Genomic DNA, 19,855 nt, shown 5'->3' on the forward strand with positions numbered 1-19,855 from the left:
CTTCTCTATTGTTGTGCTAAAGCTTCCTTGTGTTTCCAGCAACGCTTGTATATATGCTTTCATTTCCATTACATCTATCTTTATAGAGCTCGGGGAACTGTCTGTATGAAAGAATAAATGAAAGAATGTTCGTTTATGATCACAAGACTGAAAATAAAAGTCTGTGTTTGTGATCCGCACAGCAAGTTGTCCTGGTGTTACATGATGTTGTGAGTTGCGGGACCATACTTGTGTAAGTTTCTGCAGATACACTCTTGTATTTTGGAGTCCATCATGCTTCACACAACATTGGTATGTTGGGTATTAGATTCTGTCTTTGGATGCTCTCACAGAAAAAAGGTTGGCTTCAATTGTGCGCGCTGTATTACACACATAACACTGTTTAGATCATTTACAGTGAGATGGACTCTATGGGATGTGCAGTGGACAAGGGTTGCCTAAGAATAACTTGCCCTGCTTGAGCTCCACCTTCTTTTCCTGCCATGGTTGAACAGCCCTTGTATCCTTCTCCAAGTAATTTATAGCAATCTAGTCCAAAATCAAAACAAGCAGATAAAATTGTGTTAGCTATGCCTGCTGGTCTGAAATGAAAGTGAACCCAGGGAATTCCTCATGAATAGATTCATTGTTTCCCCATTGTCAGATTTTAGATTGTAACCTCCTCAAGGCAGGGACTTCCTCTCTTGTACTCTGTAACGTTCTGTGCATAGTGATGGTGCACTGTGAATAATTGGAGCAGAAAATTTAATCATACCAGTTCAAACATTTATATAAGTTAAGCACACTGTTCTGCCACATGTGGACCTTGCACCGTTTCTGGGAGAAGTCTCGAATCTCTGAGCCATCTTCACATTTCATAAAAGCAATTGACTGGTTCAGTTCCATTTAAGACCATGAGGGAATTAATGAGACTGATTGCTGACTGACAGCAGGAAGTTGTGCTTGTATAGAATGGAAAAATAGGAGGCAACTGCCTAAAATGTACAGCCTCTAGTCCAGGCATCCCCAAACTCAGCCCTCCAGGTGTTTTGGGACTGCAACTCCCATCATCCCTAGCTAGCAGGACCAATGGTCAGGGATGATGGGAATTGTAGCCCCAAAACACCTGGAGGGCCGAGTTTGGGGGCGCCTGCTCTAGACAGTGCTGAAAGCCTGAGACCAAGGTATTGCAAGGTCACCAGCTGTCCATCACCAGATGAAAAATAAAATAAATACACCACCTCAACTGACGCGGGCTTGAACCATCATGAAATCAGTAGAGTGCAGAACTCTGTCCAGATTTCAAAGAATCTATTCCAGTGTTTAGCACAATACAACCTAGCAGTTCTTCTGCCATAGATCCCTTCGTCCTCATTGTATGTTGCAGAAAACCCTGGGATTCCCAACAGCACCAGCAAGCATTCCTCCATCTTACTTGCAAAAGGACATTCCCATCATTACCCCATTGTCCCTTGCAGTGCTTAGCTGCAAGAGATATTGGAGCGTGTACACAGGTCATGCTGGCTGATGGTGGCATCCAGCAGATATGGCCAGTGCTCTGCATGCTCCCTGCAAAAAAACACAAGCAACACCTGATGCTTTCTTGCAAGGAAGCAGCTTTCGTCTGAATGTTGGTTTTAGTTTAAAGGAAGCTAAAATTCTCTTTTTAAGTACCTAAAGTTTGTCACAGTCTCTGCTACACTGTTATGTATATTAATTTGATACGCTTACCTTCTCTCATGCATGCTTTTCATTCATATTCTTCCATATCATTTTGTATGGCAAGTGCTTATGTGGCAACAATTTCTTCTTTATCTTACCCATATGTCTACTTAATATACCCAACTTCCACATTTAAGGCATGTTAACTATTTTAACTGCAATACAATTCCTCCCCTAAGAAGTTCCTCTTAATTTTCATATTTGATAATAACTTCCGCCATAGGAAGTGCTGTGATTTTCTTAGGGAACACTTTCACCTATGAAATAGCCATTAAAAAAAGAGAGAGAGAGAGAGAGTTTGGAATAAGCTTTTGCCTTTTTCCTAAAACCAAATACTTATCTTTCTGGGGAAGAGTGGAGGGTTGAGAGAAAACTATTTAAAAATAAAAAAGTAATTGGTGTTTGTGTGTGCAGCCTATTGCACCATGCTTCACATTTAATTATAAATTTGATTGTTGATTGCACATTCTAAGCTTCAGTTGAAAGATTAATACCAACCATATAGGTGAAAATTATGTGAGCATTACTGTCGCTGAGTATGTATATACAGTGTTTGTTCTTGGAGAACTAATAGGAGAGGGTAGCAAACTCAGGTTTCAAACCTCTGTTTACCATTGAATGACCTTGGGGTAAGTTGCACTTTCCCAGCTTTGAATTCTTGGGTGATCTAGCTCACAAAGTTGTTATCAACATGAAATACTTCCTTTAAAGCCTAATAAATTGTAATTTAAATTAATATGATGATAATAATATATATCTTTAAATCTCTTCTTTTATCATAGAAAGCCACGTGTTGACAATGGCATCTCGCGATGACAATGGCAAGAAAGTGACTCCTGTGCTTAGAATAAGTCAGCTTGATGCCCTTGAACTGAACAAAGCATTGGACCAGCTGGTTTGGTCCCAGTTTACTCGCTGTTTTCAGGGATTTAAACCCGGACTGTTGGCTCGCTTTGAACCAGAGCTTAAAGCCTCCTTGTGGCTTTTTTTGTGGAGATTCACTGTCTACTCCAAGAATGCAACCGTGGGGCAAGCTATTCTGAACATTCAGTACAAGAACGACTTATCCCAGATGCAGAAATACCAGGCGTTGAGCAAGCAACAGAAATATTGGTACCTTATTTGCACCGTCGGTGGGAAATGGCTGGAAGAAAGGTGTTACGGTTTATTTAGCAATCGTCCATTGGAGTCATTCCGGAAGACAAAGTACTTTATTAACATAGTGTTTGGGCTCATCAGGCTTTGTGAATTGCTGAACTTCCTCGCTTTTCTTCAGAAGGGAAAGTTTGCTACACTCACTGAACGTATTTTACGAATCAGATCAGTGTTCTGCCAGCCGCAGAGTGTCCGTCAGATTGGATTTGAATACACAAACAGGGAACTCCTGTGGCATGGGTTTGCTGAATTTCTTATTTTTCTTTTACCACTTATTAACATGCAAAAGCTCAAACTCAAAGTCTCTTCTTGGTCATTACCTATTTCAGGGGGTACCAGAAATGAAAATAATTCAGCAACATGTTGCAAGGAATGTTCTCTGTGTGGAGAGTGGCCCACTCTGCCTCACACCATTGGCTGTTCACATGTTTTTTGTTACTATTGTATTAAAAGCAACTACTTATTTGATTTGTATTTTACTTGTCCTAAATGTGGCACAGAGGTGCAAGATCTGCAGCCATTAAAGTATAAGTTAGAAATGAAAGAGGTAGATATACATTAAGCTTGTTTAGGCTTTCCTCAAATCCATAATTATGTATAACTTGTGCATTCTATGGGACTATTCTATCCTGATAGTTAAATTTAGCCTACAGTAATTTTAACCTTTCTGTAATACTGGAATTCTCTTATTCTGTGCTACTTTGTAGGTTTTGTTACTTAACTGTAAAATGATCAACAGCTATAAAAAGATTGTGGCTTTCAAAGAATTGCAATCTCAATAGAACTGTAAATAAATAACAAAATAGTGATTAAACTTTGTCCATTTTATTTATATCATCATAAGTCAGTGTATTCAAAGAAAACCTTTTTTTAAGGTAACTGAATCAGTCGGTAGAGCATTAGCCTCTTAATCTCAGGGTCGTTGGTTGAAGCCCCACATTGGGCAAAAGATTCTTGCATTGCAGGGGGTTGGACTAGATGACCCTCATGGTCCCTCCAGCTCTGCAATTCTATGATACATAAGTTAAGGTTACCAGACGTCCTCGTTTCACGGGGACAGTCCCTGGATTTACAAATCAGTCCCCACACAAAATCCATTGAAGTTGAAAAGTGTCCCCGGATTCATTGGAAAAAACTTGGTAACTGTAACATAAGTGCAGCCACTTGTAATAGGTTACACGTAATATAACCACATGGGTGCCAAGAAAAGGAGAGAAGAGATGGCATCATTAAAAGCTGCCACAAACTGTGGGAAGCCATTTCACACTATTGTTTCTCAAGTTGCGCTGGACCCATTCAGTTTTATATACAGTTCAACCACACTGGGTTGTATTCTGTGGATGGTATGGGAGTAGACCAATAAAAGTAATAATATTTAAAAAGGTGTAACAGATTTATTAATTTCAGTGAGTCTACCCTGAGTATGATTTCGTTGCATAGAGACAACTGCACCTGCAAACTATTATTATTATTATTAATAATAATAATAATAATATACCATCCTGTACCTGGGGTCTCAAGACGCTTCACAGAATAAAAGCGCTCCAGTTGGAGAACAGCCTTTACCAAAGCTGTCATGGGCTTTGAAGACACTCGAACTCAGGACGCAAGGGAGAAACATGCTAAGAGGAAGACACGCTTGGCAAATCCACACTGTGACCAACTCCCACCTGGAAACCAATGTCCCCACTGTGGAAGGACGTGTGGGTCCAGAAGGCCTCCACAGTCACGGACTGATTGTTAAAACCGTGTTTATAGAAGATAATCTTACTCGGCTATGAGTGACCACAGAAGAAGAAGAGACCACAAAATAACTAATATTTTTTTAAAAAAACAACCCAATAGCCCCCCATAACATTTTTACAGGGCATAGGATGTACATTGAATCAACCAAATTAGGCTTGACTTGCAAATACTTTGGGGCCAAGCCACAAACCTTATTGTGGTTGCATCCCCCAGTGCTGTTATGCCTCCAATAGGTTCAGAGGCTTTACTGAACTTTCTGAGAGCTCCTTGGAACACCCAAGCTGTGGTTTGCTTGCCAGTTGTCGCATCTGGGCTTGATGAGGCAGGTGACCCTCACCTGTTCCCAGTCTCCTCCAGCTGAGGAATCACTCAGCTCCTCCAGCTAACAAGCACCACCTGGCTGGCTAGTGAGCTGGGCTGTGGCACCTGCCTCAGCTTCCTAGAACATTCCTCCCATTGCTCCTTAGGCCTCAGCCTGCCGTATTTGGGGGGACAGAGCTCCCTCTGACTCTGGTCATGGGCCCTGCTGCTCTGGTTCCTGCACGCTGACCAGGCCATTCTTCACCACCCCGTGAGTACTTTCTGTGCCAACCTCTCCTCTTCCACCCCCTGCTTGCTGTGTGTCCCAGTAACAGCAACACCCCACACTGGATTCCTCTTCCTCCTTCCTGTTCATGACATGGGCCGTAGCTCAGTGGTGGAGCATCTGGTATTGTCCCATCTCCCAAAAGGGCTGGGAGTGTAAGAGCTGATGCCAGTCAGTGATGCTAGATGTGCCAATGGCTTGGCTCCGTAGAAGGCAGCTCCCTGCGTTCCTTTGTACCAGGCCAGTCCCGCAAAGTGACGCTTGCCATATTTCTGAAGAGGGTGGCTAACTGCCGGCCACTCGGTTGATACTTGTGCACTGGAGCAGAAAGGCTAGGAAGTGGATATATTGCTCCTGGCTCTTTCCCCTCGCTGTTATCGCCGATGTGGTTTTCCGTGTGGGGGTGGGGGAACCAAGTAAAAGCATAATTCCAAAGTGCAAGAAGAAAAAGGATTATTAGAAAGATAACTATCGCCTCAGAACTCTGCACTTGTTGTACACACGCCTCGCAACTGAAGCCAAGCTAATTTCCCCCAAAGCAATTGCCAAATGAGGGCTAGAGTTACAGTTTGCATGCTGACAGGAATCCATGGGGGGTTGATATTAAGCACACTGAGGGTAATTAAGTTGTTGTAATCATTAGTTTAGCAGTCAGTTTGGCACAGGGCTACGGTCTCCCCACCTTAGCCACAAGCAAGAACATCAGCTAATTTCCGCTCCTATTTAAAAGTTGTTCCGTTGTCTTTAAAGAGAATGCAGTTGTTTTAACAGAGTTTGATACTGCGAGGCATTTTCTCAGCTACGAGGAGGAAATATTTGTAGATTTCAGCTAACATGGCCAGCCTGTAGCCATGCCTATTCTACAGCCAAGCCCCATTGAGGGGAGGTTTGGGGTAAGAGCGTCTCCTATACACGAATGTATGGGGTTCCGGACTTCTTCAATTGACAAAGCCGTGTGAACTTTGGGAAATAGGATGGGGGAGGAGTCTGTCTCCAATCTGTATTCCTGGGACTGCAGGAAGCTTTTGGACCTTTGATTTGTTTCTCTGAAGACTCGCTGAGAAATGTAATTTTATCCTTGAGAAATGCTTTCGCTTCCCCCTCCCCCCATCTCTTTTTCCAGGAGGAGAAAAAAGAAAACATTCTGGAACTCAAAATAGGAATGCAGATGTGTTTTCTGCTTTGAACTGGAACTGCTATGCCTGCCCCCTTTCATGCCACCCCCCCCTCTCCGCCCCACTTAACTGGATGGATGAAAAATTTTAATGTCATTATAAGAGTAATGGGTCTGTTTGGGTGTTTGGTAGCAGATAGTATTCTACTTGTGATTGTCTTTGCAGTAATTCATTGCTTTGAATTTGGAATTCTATTATTTTACATCTCTGGCGGTTTAAAGTGGTTTTTTTTTCTTTTTTTCTTTTTTTTTAATAAACACCAAACTTCACCTCATAAAAATTCATTACATAAGGGCATAAACAAGCATTTTTCCTTCCAGTCATTGGCAGTAAGTGATTCATCAGTTTTCCACAGAAAACCAATTTCATTGCAGATGTTCTGTAATTTCCACTCTTCTTGAGTTGTAGAATCATATCAACCAATCCCAATGTAGGCTATATAGAGTGTTTGAAGGAGTGTTTGTGTGTCTGTGTGTGTGTGTGTGTGTGTGTGTGTATGCTTAATCTTTTTAATAGGATTGACTATCATTTGCTGTCTCATCAGTTTTTCAAAATAACCATAAAGTAATCAGTCTGCCATTCTTTCCTTTGGGATGCAGGCTATCATTTCCCTCTGTGCTCTGCCCTGTTGAAAGAGTGCAGTTAATAACTGGCAGAAAAGCAAAGGAATTGGGGTCCACACACTGTGCTTAAAACATCCTTCTGAATGAATCTCTCCTCCACCTTTTTGCTCAGCAGAAGGGGCAGGGGGCAACGTTCTCGGCACCCCTCCCTGCCCCCTGCACTGGGCAGCTCAAGGCTCGCTTGCCGCATGGGCTTCCTCAGCAGTCTCGCTACTGCTGCGGGGTGGGCAGGAGGGAGAAAGGTGCCGCATAGCTTTGTGCGCCGCTGCCGCTGCCTCCTCTCCCAGGCAGGAAGTGAGAGAGCGCGGCTGGCCATAGGAAGAGCCACACTGCCACCACCCAGCATGCCCTCGCAGCTGTTCCCGGTTGGTCCCAGACTCCCGCTGCTGGACGCCCCTGTTGGGCGGGCACCATGGCACAGGGCGCCATTAACCCTAATGGGTAAGACGGCCCTGTCTCCACATGATTTGGACAACAGCTTTTGCCAGCCCAAGCCAGCCTGGTGACAAAGGTTCTGTGTCCACATTTGACTCCCGCCCCAGAAAGTGACTTAATTGTGCAATGGGCGAAACACAACCAGTTGGTATTAATCTGGATGCTTTTATACCACAGCCTAAAGGACTTGTGCCAAGATTTGCACATGCAACCCTTTTTCTAGAGAGTGAAACTGTACAGGGATAGTGCCATGAGTGTCTTGGGTAGTAGGCAGCAAAGTCATCCCATTAGTGGAAGGACCTTCACCTACACAACAGAACTTCCTCTCTGACACGCAAGGACCTGCCCCCATGCCCTCCACAGGTCTGCTCCAGAGGATTGGGGGAAATCCCAGAACAGGTTTTCAGGGGTGCAGGAAGGGGCATGCAGGGAGAGGAGAGGGAGTTGGAGTTTCATTGTGTGGGTCCTTATGCTCAGTCAGTAAAGCATGAGACTCTTAATTTCAAGCCCCACGTTGGGCAAAAGATTCTGCATTGCAGGGGGTTGGACTAGATGACTCTTGTGGTCCTTTCCAACTAAAATTTCCAATTTTCTTTCCAATTACTCTTGTGGTCCTTTCCAATTAAAATTCTATGATTCTATGACTTAGTGGGATACAACCCATTGATTTTCGTGTATACCAGTTCTTACAGCCATTCCCCATTGTTGCCAAACTAGGAATCTTCTATGTATGATGAAGGGCTGAACCAAATATATACGTCCCTGCATGAAATAGATACAGTTGTACCTTGGAAGTCGAACGGAATCCATTCTAGAAGTCCGTTCAACTTCCAAAACGTTTGGAAACCAAAGTGCGGATTCTGATTGGTTGCAGGAAGTTCCTGCAGCCAATTGGAAGCCCCGGAAGCCCTGTCAGGAGTTCGGCTTCCAAAAATAGTTCACAAACCAGTACAGTTGCTTCCAGGCGTTCTGGAGCCAAAACGTTCAGGAACTAAGCTGTTTGAAAGCCAAGGTGCAACTGTACTGCATTGATCCCTGTCCCACCACAGAGAAGATTCCTTGTTGACCTTCATCTTGACAGGTTTGACATACTGGTGCAAGGTGCAGGTGACATTCAGGGAAATGAAACTGAAAGATAAGTTGAGGTGGTGGTGTTCTTATCCTGAGAAAATTAGCGACTGAGTGTGCAAGGAGGTGAGTGAGGGCTTGGTCCTTGAAGGCTCAGTTCTTAGTATCCATTGCACTTCCTTTGTGTGTTGAGAGTAAATTTATTCTTCCAAGGTCCGCACAGCTAGATCACAGCCATTTCTGCTGAACATACCCTTATGAGAAGAGCCTGGATTTAATTTGCACTTTAAAACATTAATTTTTACTTGCAGATGTTAATGGAAATTCATTAGCCTAAATGTGACTTTATTGAATGCCTTGAGGACTAGACCAACTGAGATTGAATGTGCAAATTTGGTGCAGGACAATTAGGATTCAAAACAGCAGCCAGTCAAGAAGGGATTAAGGAAGATGGGGGACGAGGCAGCAGATATGGTGTCTAATGACATATCATATAAAGTACTTTATTTATTTGCTTGCTTGCTTACGCCATGCTCCTCATCCAGGAAGTTTCAAAAATCAATTTTTATAAAACATATGCCACACACAGAGATCAATTTAAAAAAAAGAACACACTGAAAGCCGACACATTTTTACCAATGTTAACATTTGGCAAAATGCTAAAATAAAAATTGCATGCAGCTTTATTCCAGAGAAAGAGCGTGGAACCAGTAACCCAGATGTCACGGGGACTACACCTACAAAGGAACACTCTGTACATTCACATAACAGGAGTAACACCCCAAACATTTAGGTCAGGGGACTGAAAAACTGCTCCGTCAGATTGGCAGCAATGAGATGATGTCATGTACATAGGTCACATCCTACTCTAAAACAATTCCCCCCCCCCAAAAAAAATCATATTTTACATCAAGTGATACAAAGTTCATATTAAAAGTCAAGACATCTGGGGAAAGGGGCAGAACTTCTGGTGAAAAGGAGGCAGGGCACCTGCCACTTTTTATGACATAGAGGTAGTATAATATTCTTCTAATTAATCAGATTAATAATACTAATAATTCAGAGCAGCGTATTCCCTCCCCTAAAAACATCTAGTGGTTGTGTGTGTTTCCATTTTAGCTGGAAACAAGTTCTCTTTTCCTCTCCCATAATACTTCCCCAAATCTATTACTCTTATTGTCCAAGACCCTCCCTCCCCTATGCTTTGATTTTTATTACTCCCTTTAGCTCTTTTAGTCTTTTCTGTTGGCTTCGTGCATTTTGCACCATGGAAAAAGGATAAATAAGGAGGAACACATCAGAGAGTGATAAAATTATGAATATGAAACAGAGAGATCTCCTCATATAATGCTAGAAGTCTGGCTGACCCATTGAAATGTATTGGTGGTAGGTTCAGAACTGACAAAAGGGAGTTCTATTGTACATGGTGTGTCAGTATTTCAATAAATCTATAAGTAACATCTTTATGTATTCCATGCCACAAGATTTAAAGATGGCAATGAGCTGTAAAAAGGGATTAGACAAATTTTTGGAAGATTATAAAGCTATCACTAGCCATTAGCCATCTGAAGAGGAGCTTCCACATTCAGAAGCATATCTGAATACCAATTGCTTGCAGACAAACAACTGCCTTCATGTTGCCATCATGCTTTGCTTCTGGACTTCTCACTTATTTTAAGGACGGATTTTTAGTTTTACCTTTATTAACAGGCATTTCATGTGATCTCATCCAGAATTAAAACGGGTGGTTGTGTTCCGATTGTTATTGGTTATTACTGTTGTTCATTCTGACAGTTTTCACTATCAACTTTGTTTCATATTATTCTCGTTGTTCGATGACAATTGCATAAACTTTTTTTTAAAAAAAATTCTGCCACCGCATAAGAGGAATCGAGGCTTCAAAGTTGGCAAGATGACCCCCCTTATCCAGCCTGGTTGAGATTGGTTGGAGTGGGTGGTCCTTCAACATACCATTGCTCACATTTTACAGCAAGGAACTGCCTGTTGAAGTCTTCGCAATGTGCTTTTGTTGTATGCAAATGTCTGCAAACATGTGGAATGGAAGCTATTCTGATGGTAGAGTGACAGCTGGTACTTTTCCATTCCTGCCCCCCCCCCATACACTTGAACTGGTGACCTAGAAGTGCAAGGATAACCCCTAAGTAATTTTAAGGCTTGCTTTGAATCAGAGTTTGGAACATCTTACTAATTACCCTTATCTAAATGCATTTATCTACTTTCCCTAACATCTCTTCAGATTCATTGCAGTGCTGAATAATTACCTGATGGCCTTGCTCTGCCATTTTTTATGTCAGGCAAAAACTCTGCCTTTAGTCTCTGCAGGCGTGCAAGTGGCAACTGAGCTCCATTTGTTCAGGCCAGCAGTTGAGTGAACTACTGGAGGCACAAGAAAGCTTTAGCTTGACATCCCTCCCTGGAGGGAGAGGGATTCTTACCTGGGGGGAGAGGGAACTTTAGAAGAATCACAAGACATTTCACGTGATCTCACTCTGCCCATTTTTTTCTAGTTATGTTGCACTTGCACACTTTCAAATATCCCACAAAGCCTCCTACCCACATGGGAATCCAGCCTAGCCTTCTTTCTGAAGCTCCCCTCTCTTTCTCTTCCTCTTCCTCCATTCCAGCTTTGACCTGAATGTGACATGAGCATCCTTAGCACAACTTAAGCTGTGTAAAGGCAACAGCTTTGCAGATGTTTGAAGGAGGCTGTAATTGCCCACAGACAAGCCTGCCAACCCAATCCTTATAAAGCAGTATTCTGCGCACATTCGGGCTCACCTCTGTGGTGCACAACTTCTGGCCACATCATAGCCCGCTCTGACTCCCCTCGTACAACAGATCCACACGCACCTTCTGTCTGCAGCCTCCCCTAAATTTACACATGCTCCTTTTTTGAAAAATTCCACCAATGTCTTTGATCAAACTGACTCCATCTATTTTGAAGACTTGCAGAAGGTTGATACCCATCTGTAGAATTGAAGGGGTTCTCCCAGAGTTGTTTTTCTACACACACATACAAATCCACCCACCCCTCCCATCTACATTACTAAATAGAGATTTCTGGGGCTTTTCACACTGAGACACACACTCTCTCCCTCTCACCAGTGACTCTTTCCCTGTGTATTTTGCCCTTCCAAGATAGCAACTCAAGTATTGCTTATGTGATCACTTGTCCCTGGATTGGTCAGCCAAGAGTCCCTTTTCTATGCTGGAGTCTCTTGTTCTTTCTCAGCTTGCTTCAACCTCTCATCCACCCTTTAAGCAAGCAAACAAATCAGAAACTGAAGCAAGTTCCCAGATCTTTAATCTTGGGTGACTAAACTGCAGAGCATAATTCTGCAATGTAACCTTTAGTGTAGAAACTGGTACTGGCATCTTGCCCATTCCAGACATGTGGAAGAAACCTGACATTCCTGCCAGCCCCAACTTGTGAGGTATTCAGAAAAGCATTGTGCTTTCTCAAAGCTATTTTTGGAGGAAGGACATAAATCCACAGTCTATAGGAACCTTCACGATCCCATTGATATTTAGCCTTGAGTTTGTACCTCGGTTTGATAAGCAAATAACATGTCAGCTTTCTGGCTCACTCACCAACCATACTTCCAACAAATATTTGAAATCGCAAAGGTAATGGGACAGAAATAATTAATCATGATGTTAATTCAAGGCAAACGTTCCTCAGATGCTGATACTATATGAGGAGGAATCTCAGGACAGCTTGCCCTTAAGACCAAGGAGAGTTAGAAACATTAGCCACAGCCCCAATAACCACTGCTCAGGGAGCTGTAGTAGTCCAGCAAAATCTAGAAGGCCACCAGATCCAGACTCTGCCCTAGAGAATGAAGATTTACTATCACCCAAAGAGGAACTGCACCACCAAAAAGGAGGATGTATATTTGCATAAGTGTGTTCCTTGATATGTATAGATTCACATTTAGAAATAATGACAACTCACCACAGCAGGGAAGAGACTGTGAGCAGGTTGGTTCACATGCCTGCTCAGTCTGTTGTCCAGGTGCTAACTTTTCCAGTCTTGTGGTTCTTAGCCTTTGAGCTGGGCTTGGACTGGGCAGCACTTCAAATAGATGAGTCCTTCAAGCCCTCTTGATATAGAGGGCTGTCCTCTCTAAAATAGGACACATGACCACCCAAAGAGCAACACTGACAAAGACCCTAATCTGCAATTTTAGTGACAGAAATAACAGTACTGCTCACTTTGATCTCCAAACTGTTTCCTTCTTCAAGAAAAAATTGAAGCAATTTTAAATAAATAGCTCTCATAGTTCTAAGAAGCCTGTGAAACGTTCCTTTAAAATACTGTCCTCTGTTCTTCACGTTACATATACAAATTACTGCCTGCAACTTTTAGAGGAATGCTGTTTTCATAAACTATTTAAGCTGTCATTTCCCATTAGGAAATTATCGGCCAGCCAGAAGTTCTTGCATACACAGTTAAATACTGTATTCTCTTCTTACCATTTTCTCCAATAGCACCTAGAAATTATTTACTCTGCAATGCTGAACAGATGTATCAGGAAGGAAACCTTACTGAATTCAGAGAGACATGCACACACACAACTCTAGTTTAATCAAAGTCATTTGACTGGAGTCTCAATACAGGTATGTGATGCTGCCATCACTGAAACCAGAGCAGCTGCACAAATCTTGTTATGGGGGTGGGATGGGGATCAGTCTGAATTACCGGTAGCTCCATGGGTCCCTTCCATGCCTGTGATTCTGTGTCTTTGAAGTTAGAACCTGCAAGAGAATACCTGGTGAACTGGTCAAATCCGTTTCTTTGTTAAGCTAATGGCATTGGTCACTATCATCAGCATCATAAAGGGTTAGCTAAGCAAAGATGTGTTGCCATACTTTTAGGTGGTGGGATAGGCATTTTCTCGCCACTTCTCACCTGGCTGGATGCCACATCCATCCCAGCAAGGAGAATAATAGGCCTGGAAGCTGGAGATATAGAGGCTAGTCTTGATCTGTGCTGAACCCAGTCAGTGCCGGATTTAAGTATAAGCTAAACAAGCTATAGCTTACGGCCCCACTCTCTTGTGGAGCCCCCAAAAAATTAAAGAAAAAACCCCCTGGATGTACATTTCCAAAATATAAGATAAAAAACAAATAAAACCTGCATACAGCAACAGTGCTTTGTGTTGTGATGTAAGTAATGGGGCCTGCCTGCTCCCTAAAATATCACTGGTTTGCTCACTTCTAAAGGAACTTTTGTTATTGCCAAATGCCAATGTGTTTGCATTATTAAGTTTGTTATGAATAAAAAAATCATTTTAAGTTAGAACTTAATAATTATTTCACTATTAATATACTTCTTAATTGTATTTCACTATTAATATACTTCTTCTTAATTGTATTTCAGTTCAACAATTACTTTGATAAAATACATATTTTTTATGTGCAAATGGATTTAGATTCCTATTAGGTCCATAAATTACCATATAGCATATATTCAACACTAAAAACAGCGTCAATTTGTTGTTGACAAAGGACAGCTGGACATATAAAGGGCCCCATTACCTCCAGTAGCTAACAGCCTCATCAAACCTAAATCCAGCCCTGAACCCAGTGCTATGGCTTGAGGATCTCTCTGGGAATCAAATAGGGAGGCAGGATTTGTGGTGTGTTAATACTGTGAACCCATCCACCAGGTTGTATATATATGTAAATAAAACCATATATCTTAAAGACTCCTCAGTATCCATTGACCTTTACTCCAAGGAAACTAAACTCTGGATAGGCGCAGGCATCCCTGAAATCCCTCCCCTGATTGGAGGCTGCGGTGTGCACAACATTAAGGAGATGCTGGTTGATATAAGTGGTGGGTACATGCAAGCCCAGTCCATTTGCAAGACTAGCATACTCCTCTATACCTAGAAGGAAACCTGGACCTACCACTGCTCTCTTCCCCATTTTACAGATTAGTGGTGCTGGGGGGAGTGAATATCTTTATTTTAGTATTAGGAAAAGGGAACTTCAGGGCCATTGCAAACTTGAATGTTCCCTGTCCTTGGGTGAGCTTGTCTGAAGCTGCAGCTAGCCGCAAGGCTTCTGTAATTTATGGTCTTTCACTATGGAAGCTTGTTGCAGCACCCTGAACCGTCTGAGATTCAGGGCCAGTGTGCAGACAATGCTCAGCAGAGGCGCCAACTCCTAAGGGCTGAGGTCCCTTCATTTCCCCAATAAAATATTTGAGGGGGTTGCCCTCCAAGTTGATGGGCATTGCCATTCAAATGGTATGCATGCACCACCTCTTGCGATCAATTATGTGGGGTGGGGCTTGCTTGGGTCCCTCAATATTTTATTCAAGTTGGCACCCCCGATGCCAGCTGGGTGACTGTTGCATTTTTTTTTATTTTATTCTTAAATGCAAAGCTGCTGTGGTCAAGGCTGCAGTCTTGAGTGGAGGGCATGGGGAGAAGCTACTTGGCCCTTTCCCTCCCGCCCTTTGTTTGCGCAAAACTGATTGCAGCCTCCAGCTGCTTTCTGAGGAACAGAAGTAAGGCTATTGGATCAGTGTAACTCCCCCGCCCCACTAATGGTAAAGCATCTTTGGGGGGTGATTGTGAGCAGGCAAAAGACAGGAAGGGAAACTTTTAATCAGCCCTTTGCCCCCCTTCCCTGTTTCCGCTACAGGGCTGCTTTGCATTTAAAAACAAAACAAAGCACAAACCACAAAGGGAAAGCACAGCACCACGGATCATCAGGTGTCGTTTCACCCTTAGAATAACTTAAACGTGATATTTACTGTTGCAGCTCTGCATTATTTTAAAAATCCTACCAATCTATATTACCCCGAGCACAGTGTATCAACATGGAGAGGGGCTGCACTGCTCTACTGCATTACTTGAGCTGCTGATAAAGCAAATTGCTATGGAGGCCCAGCTACTAAGACAAGATAGTGCTATGACAGAAATAATATAAGGAATAATAAGGACCCAGGTGTCCATAATTAAAGCTGTATTTCAAGCAAGGGGTTTTTGGTGACATCATTTATCAATGTCATTACAAGCCCTTGACGGAATTACAACTTTATATGCAGAATTCAGAGATACGTGATTTGTTAGAATGCATGAAGAATGTTTCTATTAAAAGCAGGCAGGCAATATGTTAACCTCTAGTGGTAGAAGTGCCAGCAATCTGTGATAGGAAGAAAACACTTTTTTAAAAAATTCCTCCCCATCCCCCTTAGATTATCCTTAACAGAGTGATCAAAATTGACGGGGTTCTCTTTGGGGGGAGGCAATGGGCACTCCTGAACAAAGTGGTATAGGGCTCTGGAGGGCTGCTGGGAGAGAAGAGAACTGCCTGAAATCTGGCAGAGTCATTACTCACAGAAAAGGGCTTCATCCGAATTTGGGTAATTTCATCAACCCCTAGCAGTAACCCTCTCCGCTCCCCCAGTCCCCATCCCACATTGTTCAGGAATGTTCCTACAGAGAGGCTTTTCAGGGGTGGGCAGGGTCTAAGGGAAGAGGGGCACAGGAAACTTACATTTTAATCAGTTTCCTTCCATGCACAGATCTAAGTATCCAAGCCTGTGCAACTTGTGCAACATACAGGCAGGCTGCAGAGCACATCTTACAGAGCTGCAGACACAGGAACGCAGAAAAGCAGACACTCATGGGTTGTTCTTGCGGTTTTGTTTTATGCACAATGTACTTTAATTGTGATGTTTCTGAAACCCACACCCTGCAGTCATTTGGAGGAGGGGACAGGCTCTTGAGTGCTAATAATAAATAAAATAAATAAGCAGTGCTGGTTCTGAAATGCAGCATCAGCAATCCTGGCTTACAAAATCTGCTTCAGTCAGCCACACTAAAATGTTTGATTCTACCCGGGTCGCCTAACCATCAGACGAGCACTCCTGCTTCCATTGTTTTCCTCTATTAGTTCCCAATCCTTTTGTGCTTCCTATAATCATAGCATCATAGGATTGTAGAGCTGGAAGGGACCCCAAGGGTCATTTAGTCCTAACACCCTGCAATGCAGGAATCACAACTAAAGCATCCATGGCAGATGGCCACGCAACATCTGCTTAAAATCCTCCAATGAAGACGAGTCCACAACCTCCCGAGGGAGTCTGTGCCACTGTCAAATAGCTCTTACTGTCAGAAAGTTCTTCCATTATGGTGTAGTGGTTAAGAGCAGTAGACTTGTAATCTGGTGGACTGGGTTCGCTTCCCCGCTCCTCCACATGCAGCTGCTGGGTGACCTTGGGCCAGTCACACTTCTCTGAAGTCTCTCAGCCCCACTCACCTCACAGAGTGTTTGTTGTGGGAGAGGAAGGGAAAGGAGAATGTTAGCCGCTTTGAGATTCATTAAAGGGAGTGAAAAGCGGGATATCCAATCCAAACTCTTCTTCTTCTGGTGTTTAGTTGGAGTCTCCTTTCTTGTAACTTGAAGTTATTGGCTTGGCTCCTACCCTTCAGAGCAGGAGGAAACAAGCTTGCTCCATCTTCCATGTGACAACCCTTTAGATATTTAAAGATGGCTATCATTTCTCAGTCTGTCCTTATTCAGGCTAAGCAAACTCAGCTCCCTCAGCCTTGTCTAATAAGGCTTTATTTACAGATCCTCAATCATCTTCGTTGCCCTCCTCTGCATATATTCCAGTTCGCCAAAATCCTTTTTAAATTGTGGTGCCCATAACTGGACACAGGACTCCAGGTGTGGCCTGACCAAGGCAGAATAGAGCGGCACGATTACTTCCCTTGATCTGGACACTATACTTCTGTTGATGCAGCCTAGAATAGCATGAGCTCTTTTTTTTTTTTTTTTGCTGCTGCATCACCCTGCTGACTCAGGTTAAGCTTCTGGTCTACTAAGACCCCTAGATCCTTTTCACATCTACTACAGGCAAACCCTGTGTCCCCCATCTTATATTTGTGCAGCACACAAAAGCACAGTACTATCTCTTAAGCAAATTTGTTTTCAGCTTTATTAAGAAGGAAAAATGGCAGCTAGAAAAAGACACAAGGGATGACAAAATCAGGGAGAATAAATAAATAAATACCCCTGAAACAATAAACAAAACAAACTTCACTTCAAATCCCAATAAAAAAATTCATTAATTCACTGTTGCAAATTACTTTTGCTTAGAGCAGAAGTACTTGATCTTTCCTCTTAATTATGGCTTCTTCATCAGTTTGCAGCAAAAAGCTTATGCATTCAACAGATAAATATTTTATTTTATTTATTTTTTGTAACCACTTAAAACAGCATTTATCAAGAAAGCAATGTAAGAAAGATAAATATAGCCAAACCATAGTTTGTTTTCTTTTAAAACATTTTGCTTTTGGATATATGTAGATGAAGATAAGTAAGTGAAAATGGATTTTAAGCGGTACCCATGGTCCTTGCAAAGGTGTCCTGAAGGTAATCCAGATTGTCTCCCAACATGCACCATCGTCCTGTGATGTTGCAGGTGCAGAACTCTGATGTGCATTCAGACTCTTATGCTAGCCTCTCATCTGTACACACAGGTCTGCTACTTCCACTGAAACCAGCGTGACTCCATTACATACATGTAGTCACAAACTGGAATCCATGGTACAATTGTGTTTTCCAAACTACGTCTGCCTTGGGGTTGGGTGAATCTGTTAATTTTGTTTTTTCTGAGTTTCTCAGTTTTCTAATCTTAATGTCAGTTCTGCACATTTCAGATAGATGGATGATAGATAGATAGATAGATAGATAGATAGATAGATAGATAGATAGAGAGATAGGAGAGAGAAATCCTCTCAGAAATTTATCACAATTTTAGTGCAAATTTCTCCTAATATACATACTTTTGTATGGAATTTTGCCTGTCTAATTTTTGTATGCAGCAATTGCTACTTGCAAATGTTACAAGCAGCATTTTGAAAGGTTTTGCTACAGTGCTACAGTGTCTGAATCTATTTGTAGATACTGTATCTTCATTCAATGAATATGTGGAAAGAAGGACACTAGCTAGCGACAGGGTTATCAGTGCTACACTCAGCACCTGTTTTGGAAACCTCAGGTTATGTAAAGCCTGGTAAGCAGAATTTTGTGAACTATGTATTAGTCTCATGCATTATATCTACCATTCTCATTAAATTAACGAGAATAGAAATTTCATTCAAAAATGATAAAATTCTGTAAAATTCTCATGAAAAGGGTGCAGTATTTGTGCACGTCTCTTCTTTCATTCTACATCTCACCACTTTACCAGAGTTCCCTGTGAAGAGCGGTTGATGGTTAAACCAGTCTGGGAATTGTGTCTCTGGGAGGGGACTAGGGATCTCCTAACTCTGAATGAACTACAGCTCCCAGAATTCTTTAGAGGAAACCATGGCTGTTTAAAGTGGTATCACAATGCCTTTAAATGTGTGGTGTGAGCGTGGCCTAAGTCTCAGTAAAACCATTGAAGTAAATGGGCTTAATCATGACCAACTTCATTGTTTTTGATGGGCCTGCTTAGAGGATCCCATCTGACTAAGTCATACTCAGTGTTTACTGCACAAATTGGCCTAATTGTGTGAAGCATCTCCTTGCCACTTTCAGGACCAGAAATGTGCACCCCTGGTTTGCAGACTTCCCTCTCAAATGGGCAACCCACAAAGTAATAGTAAGCAGATATTAAGTTTATAGAACCCAGATGTAATACATTGTTATACAGAAATATTGTCCAGCAATTTCTATGCTAGAGGGTTTAAAATGTTGAACGGTTACTCAATTATCATATGCAGACCTGCTTGTTTAAAAGTAGGTGCATGGGAATATGCAGAAGGCTTTCCCCCTAACATGCTAAGATTTCCATGGGGCTGCTGCCATTTTAATGCGGACACCTTGTGTGAAAACTGAGAGCTACAATCTCCACCTGAAATCTGTATCCACAATTTAATTAAATACAGTTGAATTGGTTCCTATTTCCATATTTTGAGTATATACTTAGTTGCTAATTCTTTTCCAATTACTTTACTTGTTTATTTGTAGACTGTAAGCTATTTTGGGCAGAGGCTGACATTTTCCCCCATTGTAAAGTACCAAGTATACTTCCAGGTGCAGTGTAATGAAAGTAATAAATAAGAAGCAAAAGCTAGCCAACCTTTTCAGAAAGGTTTATTTCATATTCAGCTTCCACACTTCTCCATACCCTTAGCAGCTAAGACACAAATGCATATATATTGAAAGCCTTTCCTAAATGGAACACTGTTCGGTTATTCCCTAATAAGGCCAGGTACCAAGAAGGGAGTGCTCCCAAGGAAGCAGAAAACACACCAGAAACTCATCTCTCACCACTTCTATTTGCCTCTTCTTAGCAACAGCACACGGCCATTTCTGTGTACTGACAGTTT

At 42.3% G+C, this 19,855-nt stretch overlaps 2 protein-coding genes and 1 long non-coding RNA gene across 3 annotated transcripts in view; 2 read left to right on the forward strand and 1 right to left on the reverse strand.

The window, feature by feature from the left end:
• The window catches only part of KIAA1586, an 18,973-nt gene extending 16,351 nt beyond the window's left edge, over positions 1 to 2,622 (forward strand). The window contains exon 3 of the mRNA XM_083518124.1: positions 2,484 to 2,622. The gene's annotated coding sequence lies outside the window, so the exon portion shown is untranslated. The remainder of the gene's footprint in view (positions 1 to 2,483) is intronic.
• Positions 1,274 to 13,271, reverse strand: LOC310713696. Its single transcript, XR_014529412.1, has 3 exons — positions 12,987 to 13,271; positions 12,466 to 12,634; positions 1,274 to 1,548 (listed from the first exon to the last, which is right to left on the reverse strand). It is a non-coding gene; the product is annotated as an uncharacterized lncRNA (long non-coding RNA).
• Positions 2,501 to 3,670, forward strand: PEX2 (peroxisomal biogenesis factor 2; the record flags this gene model as incomplete). The annotated part of the gene is made up of 1 exon (XM_083518125.1): positions 2,501 to 3,670. One exon carries the CDS (start codon positions 2,501 to 2,503, stop codon positions 3,416 to 3,418), a length of 918 nt encoding a protein of 305 aa, XP_083374251.1. The 3' UTR covers positions 3,419 to 3,670.
• Positions 13,272 to 19,855: the final 6,584 nt, after the last annotated feature.

The sequence above is a fragment of the Podarcis liolepis genome (genome assembly GCF_965112155.1).
Source record: "Podarcis liolepis genome assembly, chromosome: 8".
Classification (NCBI taxonomy): domain Eukaryota; kingdom Metazoa; phylum Chordata; class Lepidosauria; order Squamata; family Lacertidae; genus Podarcis; species Podarcis liolepis.